Source organism: Paramormyrops kingsleyae, chromosome 24, assembly GCF_048594095.1.
Source record: "Paramormyrops kingsleyae isolate MSU_618 chromosome 24, PKINGS_0.4, whole genome shotgun sequence".
NCBI classification, from domain to species: Eukaryota; Metazoa; Chordata; class Actinopteri; order Osteoglossiformes; family Mormyridae; genus Paramormyrops; species Paramormyrops kingsleyae.
In genome coordinates, this window is record NC_132820.1 from 5,558,489 (window position 1) to 5,573,381 (window position 14,893).

Genomic DNA, 14,893 nt, shown 5'->3' on the forward strand with positions numbered 1-14,893 from the left:
CATCCCTTACCTTGTTCTGTTCCCTTATTAATCAGATGGATTAGGCTGCTGACTGTGTCCAAGCAGAAAATGCTTCGTGTGGAGGGTTCAGCTGTGCAGAAAACCAGAATTCATTGTGATAAGTCACTTCTGTGTGCATGCATAAACTTGTTTGGGTCTTAGTTACTCGTGAATTAAAACAACGAATTGGAATTGGAATTGAAACATGATTATAATCGTCATTTTAACAGTGAAAAGGATAGGATTTGAAAGCCAAACACAGCAAATGAAACCAGATTATTTTGAAGCAGTTTCAGTACCACCTCAATTAAATACGCAGCCCTAGATAATAAAGAACAATTCATAATAAAAACGCGTTTGACAGCTGTTGAGGTAATTCTTACCTTTATGGATATGAACGCTCTCAGATTTCACCTTCAATTACTATCTGTGAAACGTATAAAGTCACACCTTTCAGAATTTACCAGAAAAGACAATAACGAACTGAACTATGCCTTACACTTGAAGGGTGTCAGGACAAAGCTTTGTTAGAGGCAAAACGTAAAAGGCATTAAAACCTCTGAAGATCACACAAGTACATATAATTTTTTAGGTATTTAACAAATTAGCCCTATGCCCAGAGCGCAAAAGCTGAAATAAAAAAAACTGTCCAGATTGTGTTAGAAAAAAGACTAGTTAACCATTAAATCACAGTTTAAGTGCAAGTTTTAATGAAGTTGTCATGCAATAAATCAAACATTAATAATCAGGCATCAGACAAACCAATACAACAGAATGCTTTCACTGGGATGGAAAAATTGACACCTGATAACTTAATAGGCACTTTTTTTTTGCTTGCTTAAAACACAAGCCTTTTAAATTCTAACACAAAGATTGGCAGAATGCAGTAAAAGAGTAAATTGATAAATCTGGCTACAAAAAAAAAATTGCTGTAATAAAACACAATGGTCTGCTGAAGAAAAAACTGAAATTATGCCAGGTACAGAATTTGTAGGAAACGCCAGTGAATACCTACTGATTATTTAAACACCTAAGAAGCAGTGTCATTAATATGGATTCTAGTCCAGTAGTCCTCTACAGCCAAATAAATAAATCATAAACAGAAGAAAAATATTACATACATATACATGAAATACAGGGCTACAGAAAACAAAATTTTTCCCAAGATGCACCACTTGACAAGCACACAAACTTATGGCACACACTTAACACCCAAGATCTGATGTGCAGTGCCACCTTAACATTTATAAAAAATATGAATTTAAAAAAGTCCTTATACACGGTTTTTGACCGCCCTCTTCCCAGCTCCACTGCAATTCTGTCATCTTCAAACGAAACCAGCATATATGCAGGAATCTAGTTTCTGTGACCCATTCGATCCCGGGAAGACGCGCTGGGCCTCCTTCTCAGGTACGAGTTCTCATTTCCTATCGAAGGTCATGTGTCTGTTAACGTAGCGCAAACCTTCAGCTGCAACCAGACACACTGGTGGCAAGAGATTAAATCAGCCACACAGGTTTCAAGAACGGGGGGGTGGGACACAAACTTCCATTTTAAGAAAAGAAAAGTGTTCAAAAATCACAAAAAGTGATAAAATGCCCTTTTCACAAATAAAGTAATATTATTGGTATTTCCCCCCCCCCCCTTCATCTTCTCCACGAACGGCTCTCATATTCATCCTCTTCGTCTTCATCCCCCTCTTCCTCCGCAAGCAGGGGAGATTTATGGGGCTTCTGCGGGAATGACAAAATAAAATTCTCCTTAACCTCAGATAAACTCTGTCAGCTCGGGACAGAGAGACAAATTTACAAACACTGCTGCAGCTTAATTGTGGCACCTTCTGACAGCGTAATCTGAACAACCAACACAGAGAGGACAAATGACCAATCAGAACAGCTAGCATGGAGCTATAAGCAGGGGCAGATAAATTTATCTGGGGACCTGAGCTGACATGAACATGGACATTCAGGTGCTGCAATTTTTCTGAGGTGGGGTTGACCCTGATATTTGCCTGAGCCCTAGGCCATAGTCTATGCATTAATCCATCCCAATCAACAGGTCACCAAAATGCTCTCTGAAACTGTATTAGTACCGGTGATCAGATGGTGTTTGGTTCAAATCCCACGGTGAGCAGAGTGATGTCACCATCGGGCCCCTGATCAAGGTGCTTAACTGGCAATCGCTCCTGGGACTCGCTGACCACGCTCTCTCAATTGTTACTCGATTTGGATAAAAAGCGTCCAGTAAATAATTAAACGTAAATAAGGAGATGCCAAGGTGCAACAGCTCACCTCCTCCTGTGAGGACTTCACCTCCCCCTGTGAGGACTCCTTCTCCTCCTCCGCACCGGGCACAGATGCAGCTTTGGGTCTGTACCACGCGATTTGCAGCAGCCGGTCTTTGAACTGTGAGCCTTGGTTCGCCGCCTGATTTCAAAGCTCTGTTTTTCTCGTGCCATTCCAGACCACATCCGCTCTCATAATGCCTGTTCTAAAAGCTACTCAGATAACCACCATCAAACATAAAATTAGTTATAAATACCGTGTTAACAATACTGGCCGGTTTTGTCTACATTTCCTTATAACAGGGGATGATATAATTCAGAGCATATTCACTGCTGTTAAAAATAAGGAATATGAGGGGGGTGGGGGAATGCAGGTTCTAAAGCACATTCAATAATAATTCTAGAATTTCAGAAATGAAAAGCAGTCTGGAATTTGTAGCACATACTTTCTCTGCTTCAGCCCTGGTCCTGAATGTCACCACAATGCCGGGTGGCTCCTGTTCCTGAAGTTCCACGATCTCCCCAAATCTCTAAAGACAAAAATAAAATAAAATTGCATTTCGGCTTTGAGACATCCGTTAAAAAAAGTTCAACTCAGCAGCTTGCTAAAGCAGGAGGCCAAGTTCACTTTATTGTATAACCATTTACTCGTCACAATTCTGGGTGAACCAAACTACGGATTACCCATGCAGACAGAGACCCGGAACAGAAAAGAACAATATACTTAATTCATCCCTGTGGAAAAACTGTTTTTGCTTCCACCTGTCCCATCTTGCTCTCCATGAGACAGACAGACATTTACACTTCAGCCCCAGCTTGGGGGGGTTGCAGTGCAGGGTCAGCCAACATCACAGCACCCCTTGCAGTGACTGGGCTTTGCAAAGTCACATGATAGGGAATCACACCGAAGGTGATAGTGCTCTGCTGGATGGACAGTTGGAGAATGAGAGTGAGAAAGAGTGAGAATGAGAGCGGATCTACCGCAAAGTGAGCCATTAGGTCGGCCTTCTCCTCCCCGGTCACCCCCAGGACTGCAAGTGCTCGCGGCCGATGATCTACCACCATACGGTTCAGGCCTCCGCGCCCCCAGAGGGCTGCCGCTCTCCTGTGTGCTTTGGGGATCAGTCCTAAACGGGAGACCTTTTGTGTGGGAAAAGCATGGCTGTCAGGGCGAAGCTCAAACTGTATACAGTGATCCCCCGCTATATCGCGGTTCCGCTATCGTGCCCCCGCTATATTACGTTTTTTCCCCTATGCGTCACGGTTCTCTGCGTATCGCACACCTTGCTTGTGGTCCGACTGTTTTCGTTTTGTTTTAAGCCCAACGATGGCTCCAAGCGTCCGGCATCTTGTAAGCCTTCTGGCAGTAGTGAGCCTAAGCGCCAGAGGAAGACCTTGACCATTCAGGAGAAGGTAAAACTCCTGGATATGCGTCGGGAAGGAAAGCGTTACGCGGACGTTACTCGCCATTATGGCTTGAGCGAATGGATGGTACGATATATTCTATTCACCCTTCTTGATGTAAGAGCCACCGTATCACTTTCCTTTAATCAAACAGGAAAGAGGGGGGCAGCTCCTGGGAATAAAGCCGTCGTTAAAATGGAATCACACACATATACATTACATATTATTATTATTATTATTATTATTATTATTATTATTATTATTATTTTACTCATATCCATAGCCCGACATCCACATATTTGTTATTTTAATAAGTTTACATATGTTTAAAGCGTGTGAGAGGGGTATTTTAAGGCTTAAAACTATAAAAAAAAAAATGGTTATTTATATTGTCTTTCTATATCGGGGATTTTCACCTATCGTTGATGGGCCTGGAACGTAACTTCCGCGATAGGTGGGGGATCACTGTATAATGTTTTACAGGTCACATCTAAGGTGTCATTCACGGTTAACGTAGCTGGCAGTGTACACAAAACAATCACATAAACATAACCGAGCCCACGGCGGCCATGATGGTTTGGGGTGCCACCTGTTGCCTTCGACAATGTCAGCTTCTAACGGAAAGCAGTTAGTGATGGACACTAACTTCATGAACAAATCGGCTGTATTTTCTGACCGCACCAGATGGTGCCCTTGGTTTGCTTTTGGGCATGCTCCGTGCTCTTTTTTTTTTTTTTTTTTTTAACAGAGAGCACCATCTAGTGGGGTCAAACAAATACAGCAACCGGTTCATGACGCGTCATTTTGTCCATCTCTAAAAGCAGAAATCAAAGTACCTGCACAACTGCGGTGGCCCGCAGAAATAAAGATTTAAACGCCAGATACCCGAGTCAGCTTGGCGGAGTCTCACATAGCAGCACAGCTAATATTACAGATTAGAAATTACAATTAACACCATAAATATGCCAAATACTTCCTTTCCACTTTCAAGTTTTACAAAGTTTAATCTTCTGGGCTGCTCTCACCTCCACCTGCAGCTGGTTCAGTTTCTGCTGGAGGTCCGTGGTGTCCTCCCCGGACGCCAGCTTCTTATGGAAGTCCAGCTCAGCATCAAGCAGCTCCTTCTGTGTCTGACCGGAAACCATAGTGATTCAGTACCTCCTGGGCAAATAAACGCTTAAACAAGAGAATGTGTCTTTCTTCCTTTGCAAAATCAGCGAAAATTAACATAATAAGTGACACTTTGGGGGGTTTGTGTTGGTCTATGCCAGGGGTGGGCAATCTTACACACCGGCCCTTTGCGGATAAGACTGCTCACTCCTGGTCTATGCTTAGTAGTGATGACCAAATTGAGCTTCATGAACCATTTGCTGTATTTTTTGACCCCACTAGATGGTGCCCTTGGTTTACTTCGCGACATGCTTTCAGTGCTTTTTTGAACGGAGTGCGCTATCTTGTGGGTTCCGAAAATACAGCATTGCTAATGGTTCAGATGTGCTTGATGTGTCAGGGAGCGAAAACAGATGGCTGTGTGGAGACCAATGATGACACCCGTGCAGGAGAATGGGAACCCAAACTAGCAAGTCTCACATCCATTTTGGACTTGGACTCAACAGCTCGGAACGCAACTCTGGGCGCTGGCTTCATCTCTTCCTTCAGCTTAGAGATCTTCTCCGTTAGCTCCTTCAGCATCTTCATGATACCGGCCCGTTCTTCCAGTTCCACCCCCTTCAACTTTTCCAGCTTGTTTAGCAAAGCCTGCAAAGGAATCACTTTCACGCCGTACATACATACAGGCGGGACGTCGAGATGGAATTGGAGCGTGGACCAGAGCAGGAACTGCCTACCCACCTTCTGACATTGTATCTGCATCTCCAGCATTTCCTGCTTCCTTTTCATCACATCCTGCTGCAGTTTTAGCACCTCCTGGGGACCAAAGTGACAAGTTCCGTTATTCTCGTCAACAGGATTGTGTCCTAATTATGACACAACCTACAAAAACATTTAGGTTTTATTTAGCAGAGGCCTTTAACTAAAGTGACATACAAACCAGCAAAACTGCACATAAACACGCAGTGATTAATCATAAAATCGATATTTTTCCCCCATCCATAGCTGTCAAGAAGTCAACTGTGCGTAAGTGCAGCTAGGCTGAGCCGTACCAAGGGATGAGTGTAAGCAGTATCGGAGGTACGAGACAAAAACCTTCCAAACAAAGCAAGCGCCAAATGAGACATATATTCAAATCCATAAAGTGTAACACTAAGCGCATTCAGGGAGCAGAGCAGTGTGGGCCACGCCAGTGTTTCCCAACCCAGTCCTTGGGCCCCCTTAGACATGTTTTTGCTCCCACCCAGCTCCCTGCCAGACAGTCCACATTTTTGCTCCCTACTGAGAGCTGAGTGGGAGCAAAAACATGGGACTTTCTGGGGGTCCCTGAGGACTGGGTTAGGAAACCCTGGGGGAGGCCAGCAGAGGTGTTCCTGGAACACTAACAGGAGCATGACTTTTTGAACAAATGGATCTTTGCATTGAAACTGCAGGGCTAGACATAAGGATTTAGGAGGGCACAGCCACTTTGGCCTTGGCTATTCATATTTTTTCTAGGGCACAAGGCCATTAAGCCTGGGCACAAGGCCAAAATCTGGACACCTCGGGCCTTGTGGAGGAATTTTATTTCCATAAAGGATGCATTTTTTTATTTTCAAAAAAGCAGAAACTTTGCAAAAAGGAATTGGGTCAATACTGAGTCACTAATTACCAATTACTGTAATTACCAAGTTTAGACAACCTACGCAATACGACCTTCGATTTGAGACAGAATATCTATATTTATAGATATATATATAGCTTTATTTCAAAAAACAAAATCCAACAATAAAGGAGCCGTCAATATTTTTGTATTTGTTTGCTCAGAACACCCGTATTCTTTTAGTGTACATGACAATTGACTTGACGTTCGTTTTTTGCACACTGCACGCTACCAGTCCTATATCCTCCCAGCAGAGCTTGGTACTTCTCTGAGTCAAATCTGCTCTGCCTCGGCAAATGTTTTTTTACAACACCATCTGACACTTACCTGAACAAAGTAGATAATTTGCAACATTTTGCGGCAGTAGCCGCGAGTTCAGCTTGCTTTCTTTTACGTTCTCGATCTTTGCGAGGCATGGTGACAGCATAAGCAGCAGACGACAACTACACGATGATTACCGAAGAGGACACCTATCTGTTATTCGGAAACCGTCGGATGGCTTTTCCAATCAAAAACGTAACCCCCGATGATGCACCATTGTCATTGCTGTGGCTCCATAGTAGGCTGGACGATACATACCGTACCAGCCAATCATGCGACGAACATGTACATGATCGTATTAGTCCAGAATTCATTGCGGTTCATTCAGTAGTTGGGAATTACGAGATGTGCGGGTCGACCTCGTTTCTCGTATCGAAGGTTGGGTTCGGGTTCAGTACAGATGCATCGATTGTTGACGAGGTAAAGTGGACCGTGTCGTGCGCAAGTCTTTTGTGTAATGAACGTTACTTTCGGTAAAAAGGGGGCATACGACCAGACAAACATTAAAGGCAGGCCAATCTTGGCCTTAAGGTACTTCAATTTTGAGGAGGCGTGCGGCCAATTTTGAAAGGCACGACGGCCATTGGCCGCGGTGCCGCGGCTTATGTCTAGCCCTGAAACTGTGGTGCTGAAAAAACACTTACTAAATCTTTCTCATTCTAAATAAACTGACCGCTTCACTGCTAGAGTCTTGCTGTTCATTAGGGCATGCACTGACATTCGGTGAATCGTCTGCAAGCCAGAGCCCTAATCCCACCTGCTTCTTCTTAACAGCCTCTGGAGCATCGAGACCTTTGGCCGTCTTCCCGAACGACTTTGCCGTCCCCTTGATGACCAGGCGGCTGGAGGGCGCCACCTGGGTGTTCGTGGGGACCTAAAGTGGCACAAACCAGCAGCATTCATAGTCATAGGCTAATATAGACCAGTGTTTCCCAACCCGGTTCTTGGGCCCCCTTAGACAGTCCACATTTTTGCTCCCTACTGAGAGCTGTGAGGGAGCAAAAACATGGGACTGTCTGCGGGTCCCTGAGGACCAGATTAGGAAACCCTGACAGACACAGTAGTGAATGTTGCCACATTTTAAACATCAAACTGAATGATCGATAAACTTCTAATCAATTCCAGTCTATGTGACAGTTCAGTTTCAGGTAGATGAGAGTCAGGAGGCTTTTTACAACCTAACAGCTGAACTGCGAAACATTAGTTAATAAATTACTACTACAGGTGGGATAGTAAACCTGGGTCCGCCTCATCTACAGCACCCTGGGTCTCTTCTCCCAGGGGGTGCAAGGTGCGAGAAGCCAAGCAGTCATTCACCCAGAAAAATACATGTATAACTAAACTGCAATACATTATTAAACGTGGATATGACTGACAAGCCACATTTTCAAATATAAACTTCACAAAAAAAGTTATTCAACTTAATGTTCAAATAGTATTTTCGTCACACCAGTAGGGGGTGCAATTGCACCTCATACACCTTCAGTAAAATCACCTGTGTGTGACTGTATGCGTGCATTTGCCCTGGCATCTACACACACTCATCACCTTGCTAATGTTGGCTGGTTTCTGGCCCAGCGGCTTGCTGGGACCCCGTGCCTCCTGCCCCGGCTGCTCCGGCTGCCCTGGCTGCCCTGGCTGCCATAGCTGCTTCCTGTTGTCATGGTGCCAGTATACCTTGATGAAGCGGTTGTTGAGCACCGCCTCTGTGCTGGAGATAGCTCGCCGGGCCTCCGCGTTGGTCGCGTACTGGATGAGTGCCCCCTCCACATCACTACCCAACTTGACCTGTGGGGGGCAGGCCGGGGCTCGTCAGACAGTCTCACGGGCCACCAACTATCCATCCATTTTCTGAAACCGCTTGTTTTATTCATGGTCACTGGGGGTCTGGAGCCTACGGGCACAAGGCAGGGCCCACCGACGATTAAAAAAACAAAAACTTAGTTTAAAATAGAAAAACGAGAATTTTTATATAAAATTTAAAATCTGAATTTTGATACTACAAGCAAAAATGTATTTAACCTAAATATTCTAAAATCCTGTGTTTTTCCACGACGTTCGATTTGTGCACTCTCATTTGTTTGTGATATTCGTACTCTCTTTGCACTTTGCGTGTTATGCACTAGACGCATGTCCGAATGTTCTCTATGCATTTACGGCTGCATGCACAAGAATTTCCCCTTGCGATGAGTGTCTTAATCTTAACTACCATCTTAAAGACCCCCACTCCCCCCCACCCCCCCTGCAACACACACAAACAAACCTGAATACTGGTAACGGTACCAAACTTGCTGAAGTGCCCGTTTAGTTTCGTGATGTTGTTCAAATCCCTGGGGATCTTGCGAACCTCCAGTTTAGTGTCGCCATAGTCACCCCTCTTTTGAACGTTTGCCTTGCGCTGATAGCTGTAGTTTTGTCTAGGGGGGGAAAAAGAAAAAAAAACCATGTAGCAACATTAGGCACCATGAAATCGAACAAAAAAAAATAAATAAAAAATCGTTTGTCATAAACACAAATGTATTACAACAATTCAGGGACACTTGAACCTTTATTAAAATTCTAACATGACAGGAAAAAAAAAGCTTTTTCAATAACTGTTTAGTTCTTCGTCAGCGAATTGGAAGTTTATACTCAGTTTAAGCCAAAAAAAAATTAAAAATTCATATTTATTACAAATATTTTAACAAAAAGGTTAATTTCCAGACAGAAAACTGCAAACTATCTGGACTATTATACACAACAAAAATAATAGTCAAATAAAAACACTATTTCAATGTAATCCTGCAGGTAGCTAGTAGATACTCTGCATTAAGTAAGGCCTCCTCTGCAACTACCTGTTTGCACAAGGATTGGTGCATGGGGCCCCATCATTGGCCCCTGGGTGCCTCTTCCTGCACTCATGTTCACCACCGTACCTTACAGTGTTGCTGGGTATTGCTGACACAAACGGATCCGTCTGGATCACGATGTTGGCACCTAGAGGACGGACACTGTTCATTATAATGCCGTTTGACAGCAGCAGAGCCCCCAAAAATGACATGATACCAACATCGTACTAAAAATGGCTGTAGGGGGGTGTGGAACATCACTGGAGGAACATATGGCAAAGCGTGTCTGCCTAGGATCTATGCCGGGAAAACCAGCCTATTCCGAGGTGTTCTCCAAGAAAGAATAGATACGAATAATTTCCAAGGAAGACTGGACTGCATTTCGTTATTATTGGGAAGAGTTCAGAATTCGCATTTCCAACAAAATACTTGATATCAGATCACTGAGGACAGATACAGCATGCGTGTAAACACAGGATCACCGTTTTAGACTGATGTCAGTTCCTCAAAGTTTTGATTCATGAAATGGTTTGATTAATGAAACAAGTTACACCAAAAGTGCATAAACTAACAAAAATGCAAAGCTGAAGAACGCCGAGACCTCGAGTGTTGTGCACATCCACATCTCCAGAGGTCAGTCCAATGAGGTTTGGTCTCAGAGTCTGGATGCGGGGGATGAACTGGCAATTCTGGGGTGCCGGTGTGGTGCTTGGAACCCCAGGGTTGTACCCGTCTGGGTTGTACTTATCTGTCGGAAGATGGCAGTCTGTATTGATTCAGTCGAATACAAAGTCACGTGCAGAATGAAGTGGTGTTCTAGCGCAGGTCAAAGAAAAACGACAGCACAATGCTGAGATGATTAAAACAAAACAAAAAAAAAAAAAACACAGAACAAGCATAAACCTACTAGCCACTGGGAAGATGCCAGGAGGTTGTGGCTGAAAGTGAGAGTGGGCAGGCATCCTGGCACAAGGTGGGGCCGCGTGGGCATGGGGGGGTGGCACGATGGGCGGGGGTGGCACGATGGGCGGGGGTGGCAGGGGTGGGAGAGGAATCGTTCTCGGCAAGGTGACATCACCCGCCATCGAGGGATCAATGCCGTGGTTGAAGGGACACAGGTCACCACGCACACAGACTCCCCGTTCTAGAAAGGAGATGGATTCAAGACACCAAATGGCAACAAGGCACAACTGATGTGATGTTCAGCCTTATGCTGAGATAGCGGCACATGAGTGACAATCATATCAAACCATCTTTGATGATCTGACTCCAGTAGCTAAATATGGCACAAATCATGAACAAATTCGATTTAAAAAAAAAAAAAAAAAAACACACACAGGTGAAACGCAAGCCGCCAGCAGTGGGTGCTCACCATCATAGTCGTGACAGCAGTGGGTGCTCACCGTCATAGTCGTGACAGCAGTGGGTGCTCACCGTCATAGTCGTGACAGCAGTGGGTGCTCACCATCATAGTCGTGACAGCAGTGGGTGCTCACCGTCATAGTCGTGACAGCAGTGGGTGCTCACCGTCATAGTCGTGACAGCAGTGGGTGCTCACCATCATAGTCGTGACAGCAGTGGGTGCTCACCGTCATAGTCGTGACAGCAGTGGGTGCTCACCGTCATAGTCGTGACAGCAGTGGGTGCTCACCGTCATAGTCGTGACAGCAGTGGGTGCTCACCGTCATAGTCGTGACAGCAGTGGGTGCTCACCGTCATAGTCGTGACAGCAGTGGGTGCTCACCGTCATAGTCGTGACAGCAGTGGGTGCTCACCGTCATAGTCGTGACAGCAGTGGGTGCTCACCGTCATAGTCGTGACAGCAGTGCTCGAGTGCCATGCTCCTGATGAACGGGGTTCCCTCTCCGCGACCAGAGCAGTAATGGGAGCAGCTCTCAGTGGTGCTGTCCGGCAAGTGAATGGGTACTAGAGTAGCAGAGCCGGGGATGGAGTCCCTCTCGGAGGAGCGCTGGGCCAGGGCACCGCAGTACAGGGCAGCGGGGGCAAGAGCAGGTCTGGAGCTCTCTGCTGCTTTCTTCTCCGCATCCTGCTTGCACCTATACTCTGATTCACACACACCAGCCATGTTTTTCAAAAGGACTCATGGCCAAACATAAAAAAAAAACTACATATACCACAACCCCCTGGGGCTTTACATCAGTTACATTATTGCACGTAGCTAGTGATGGACAAAACCACGCTTCATGAACCATTTGCTATATTTTATGACCCCACTAGATGGTGTGCTTTGTTCAAAAAAAGGGCACAAAGCATGCCCCAAAGCAAACCAAGAGCACCATCTAGTGGCGTTAAAGAATTCAGTAAATGGTTTATGAGGTGACATTTTGTCCATCACTAAACATTTCAGCTGGAACTGTACTGCCTTAATGTCAACATCTCAAGTTCTATAAATATAAAACCAAAAATGATTAAAGTTCAGTGGCTCACCTCTGTTCCACGTCCTTTCCCTGTCCTGGCTCCTGCTGCGGCTACGGCCATGGCTGCTGCCCGCACGCTGGTCACGGCGCTCCCTGTACGAGTCAGCACTCCTCCCGTGGCGCACCACGTCCCTGCTCCGGCGGCCCTCCAGCCTCCGGATGCTGTGAGCCCTGCGCAGGCAGGGAATCTCTCGTTTCCCCAACCCGGTCCTTGGAGACCCAGAGGTGGCCCATGTTTTTGCTCCCTCCCAGCTTCCTGCCAGACAGTCCACCTTTTTGCCTACTGGTCCCCGAGTAACGGGTCGGGAAACGCTAGTGCTGGCCAATGGAAGCTTCATGAACCATTTGCTGTATTTTTGACTGTACTAGATGGTGCGCTTGGATTACTATTAAGCATGCTTTGAGTCCATTTTTGAACAGAGAGCGCCATCTAGTGGGGTCAGGAAACGGTTCATGAAGCTTCCTTTGGCCATCATTACGAAACACTAGTCTTGTGCCCATTACAGCTTTTATCCTTCACACACCCTTCCACAGTAACACACATTCATTTGACCTGCTATTCTGACGATCAATTTATTATGTTAAAAAACGGGATGTGTAATAGATATCCATCATAGCATATCCATCCATCCCCATAAGAGCTGTGGTGATGACTTGCCTAGAGTTGACACATTGAGAATTCATTATGCCATTAATTATCAGTTAAATCGAGTGTCCACATTATGCAGGCAGCTAGTTCTATATACGGTGAACTATAGTAATTGTAAACGTTTCTCTAACCTAAAGCACAAAACACAATGTAAAAACAAATAATGCATAAACAGTAACAAAAGACATTACAGGCAGTCCCCAGGTTAAGAACGTCCAACTTCCGGACGACTCCTACTTACAAAACGAACTGCCATAAAGCCTATTATATTAAAAATTTGGGTAAAATACAATGGTCCGTAATAACAAACACATGCATTACTTCGTTCAGAAAAACCATGTTCAGATCAAGATACAGTACAGTATGTATTTAATTACTTTTATTATTGGTCCATATTTATCATCATCATTATGTCTAGGTACTGTATTATATTTCCAAATTACCTACACATTCGGCTTAAAAGATAACCTTAGGGAACGAACATCGTTTGTAATCTGGGTACTTCCTGTATCTACAAAGTTAATAATAACCTAAATAAAGGTGCTTTATAAGCAGGCGGGGGGGGGGGGGGGAGGTGCCTGAGCACCTGCAAAATGAAAGTCCCACCCCCCCCCACCCACCAACCAGATGGTCCAAGGGCTCTCTTTAGAAAATCATGCAAAAATCGAGCACATGCATGTCACAGGTGTTTTATACTGGCTTTTGTAAAAACATCTGGAACTGCCTCTAATTAATAAGCAGTGGAGGGGAGAAACGAAGTGGACAAAGAATGGGACTCGCCTTGATTCGCTTAAATCCAGCCTGGCTCGCAAAGGACTCCGCCTGCTCCTGTCATCTCCATCATCCTCAGCAACTGCAGTCTGAGAACAGAAGGAAGAAGAGTTAAAACTGGATGGAAGAGAATCACTGCGAGGTCACGCTCATCTTCTTTGCTCTCAGCTATGAGGAATAAGTGCCATACCTCTTTTTTGTCCTCAAAATTTTCCACGGCAAATTTACCCTCCACTTTGGAAGTTCCCTTTGTGTCTTTATCCAGACCTTCCAAATAGACTTTGGTGATTAGACACCGAAAGAGCTTTTCCACAAACCCTGTGGTCTCTGAAAAGGGAATAAAACTGAATAATAGAGTTCAGCTATTTAAATAGCCTCAAAAAAGGGAATTAAATAGGAATACTGAGAGTGCCAGGGTGACTGCTTTGTCACCTTTCTCCAGAAAGACATCCAACTGATTAGCACAAAGGACTTTCAGGTCTATTTCTGGTTTGTCTTTTTTAACCAAAGCAACCACATAGTTGGCCAGGGCAATAGGATCCGCATCACATCTGTAAAAGTGTTTAAGAAAAACAAAACACAACAACAGTCAGCATTTCAAGCAAGAATGCATTGCTCTGTTGTCAATTTGATAGGAATGTTTGACAGGGTAAAAACCCAGAGACCTGAATTAAACATCCCGAGTAATAGGCAAAAGATCCTTAAAACATTAAGAGACAGTTCCCAGATTTACAAGTTGTCTTTATGTCTGCGGTTTTAAAATACCCAAAGTTTGGACGGCTGATGAATTACTTCATGCAAACGTGTTCAAGTAATCTGCCGCTCTTTATCGTGTAAAATTTTAACCCCTATAAAACAAGCCGAGGAAGCCCTTCCTAAAGTGAATGAATGTTAGTGATACTGAGAGCAGTTTATGGATCTTAACAAAACAAACGTATATGAGGCACACAAACACGTTACCTGATATGAAGCGGCCTTCTTCACAAAGCATCAATCGCGCAATTCCTTACTTAAATGCCAGGAAATTCCATAAGGAGGCAGCGTCGCTGCTTGACACATAGTAACATGCACCAACAGCGGTTTGCTTTATCTCTGATGCCAGAGCTAGCGAAACTATTACTACAAATCAGTACTCACATTGGCTCCAGAAGTTTGGCCATCCACGACTTCAGAGCTTCCACATCGTCTATGATCATCCTAGAGACTTTTCCTCCACTGATTAACAGCTGTACACATGGTATTATGATGTACTATCATGGCCAGTGCTGAGCGTCGCTTCGGCCCATGTGCCACAAACTGCTTTACGTCCAAACAACTCGCGCAGCAGCACGAGCCATATTAAAAGCCAATCAGCGCACCCGTCCAAGGAGGCTGCGAGGAAAACGACCAATCGGGGAGCGCAAATGGAACGCGAGCGAAAAACGGATGGCTAATTAGCATAATACA

The 14,893-nt window shown here is 44.8% G+C and overlaps 1 protein-coding gene across 7 annotated transcripts; it reads right to left on the bottom strand.

Annotated features, from left to right (window-relative positions):
- Nucleotides 1-687: 687 nt before the first annotated feature.
- Nucleotides 688-14,747, bottom strand: LOC111857443 (RNA-binding protein 27-like). 7 transcript variants are annotated; one of them, XM_023838321.2, is made up of 19 exons: nt 14,585-14,747; nt 13,880-13,998; nt 13,638-13,774; nt 13,457-13,536; nt 12,038-12,198; nt 11,396-11,653; nt 10,497-10,733; nt 10,191-10,337; nt 9,596-9,737; nt 9,025-9,178; nt 8,310-8,549; nt 7,519-7,635; nt 5,540-5,614; nt 5,318-5,446; nt 4,714-4,818; nt 3,266-3,424; nt 2,731-2,814; nt 2,292-2,426; nt 688-1,733 (listed from the first exon to the last, which is right to left on the bottom strand). In XM_023838321.2, the coding sequence occupies exons 1-19, from the start codon at nt 14,641-14,643 to the stop codon at nt 1,647-1,649; spliced, it is 2,625 nt and encodes an 874-aa protein (XP_023694089.2). In that variant the 5' UTR covers nt 14,644-14,747; the 3' UTR covers nt 688-1,646. The 7 variants fall into 7 exon arrangements, with proteins under 7 accessions (XP_023694089.2, XP_023694088.2, XP_023694087.2 ...); XM_023838320.2 differs by having other exon boundaries at nt 4,714-4,812; nt 5,279-5,446; XM_023838319.2 differs by having other exon boundaries at nt 5,279-5,446.
- Between the last annotated feature and the right edge of the window lie 146 nt (nt 14,748-14,893).

Coding starts and splice junctions, on each gene's coding strand:
- LOC111857443 (XM_023838319.2), bottom strand. CDS start 14,643: ATGATCATAGACGATGTGGAAGCTCTGAAGTCGTGGATGGCCAAACTT. Junction 13,775..13,879: donor GGATGTCTTTCTGGAGAAAG/GTGACAAAGCAG, acceptor TTCCCTTTTCAG/AGACCACAGGGTTTGTGGAA. Junction 13,537..13,637: donor ATTTTGAGGACAAAAAAGAG/GTATGGCACTTA, acceptor TTCTGTTCTCAG/ACTGCAGTTGCTGAGGATGA.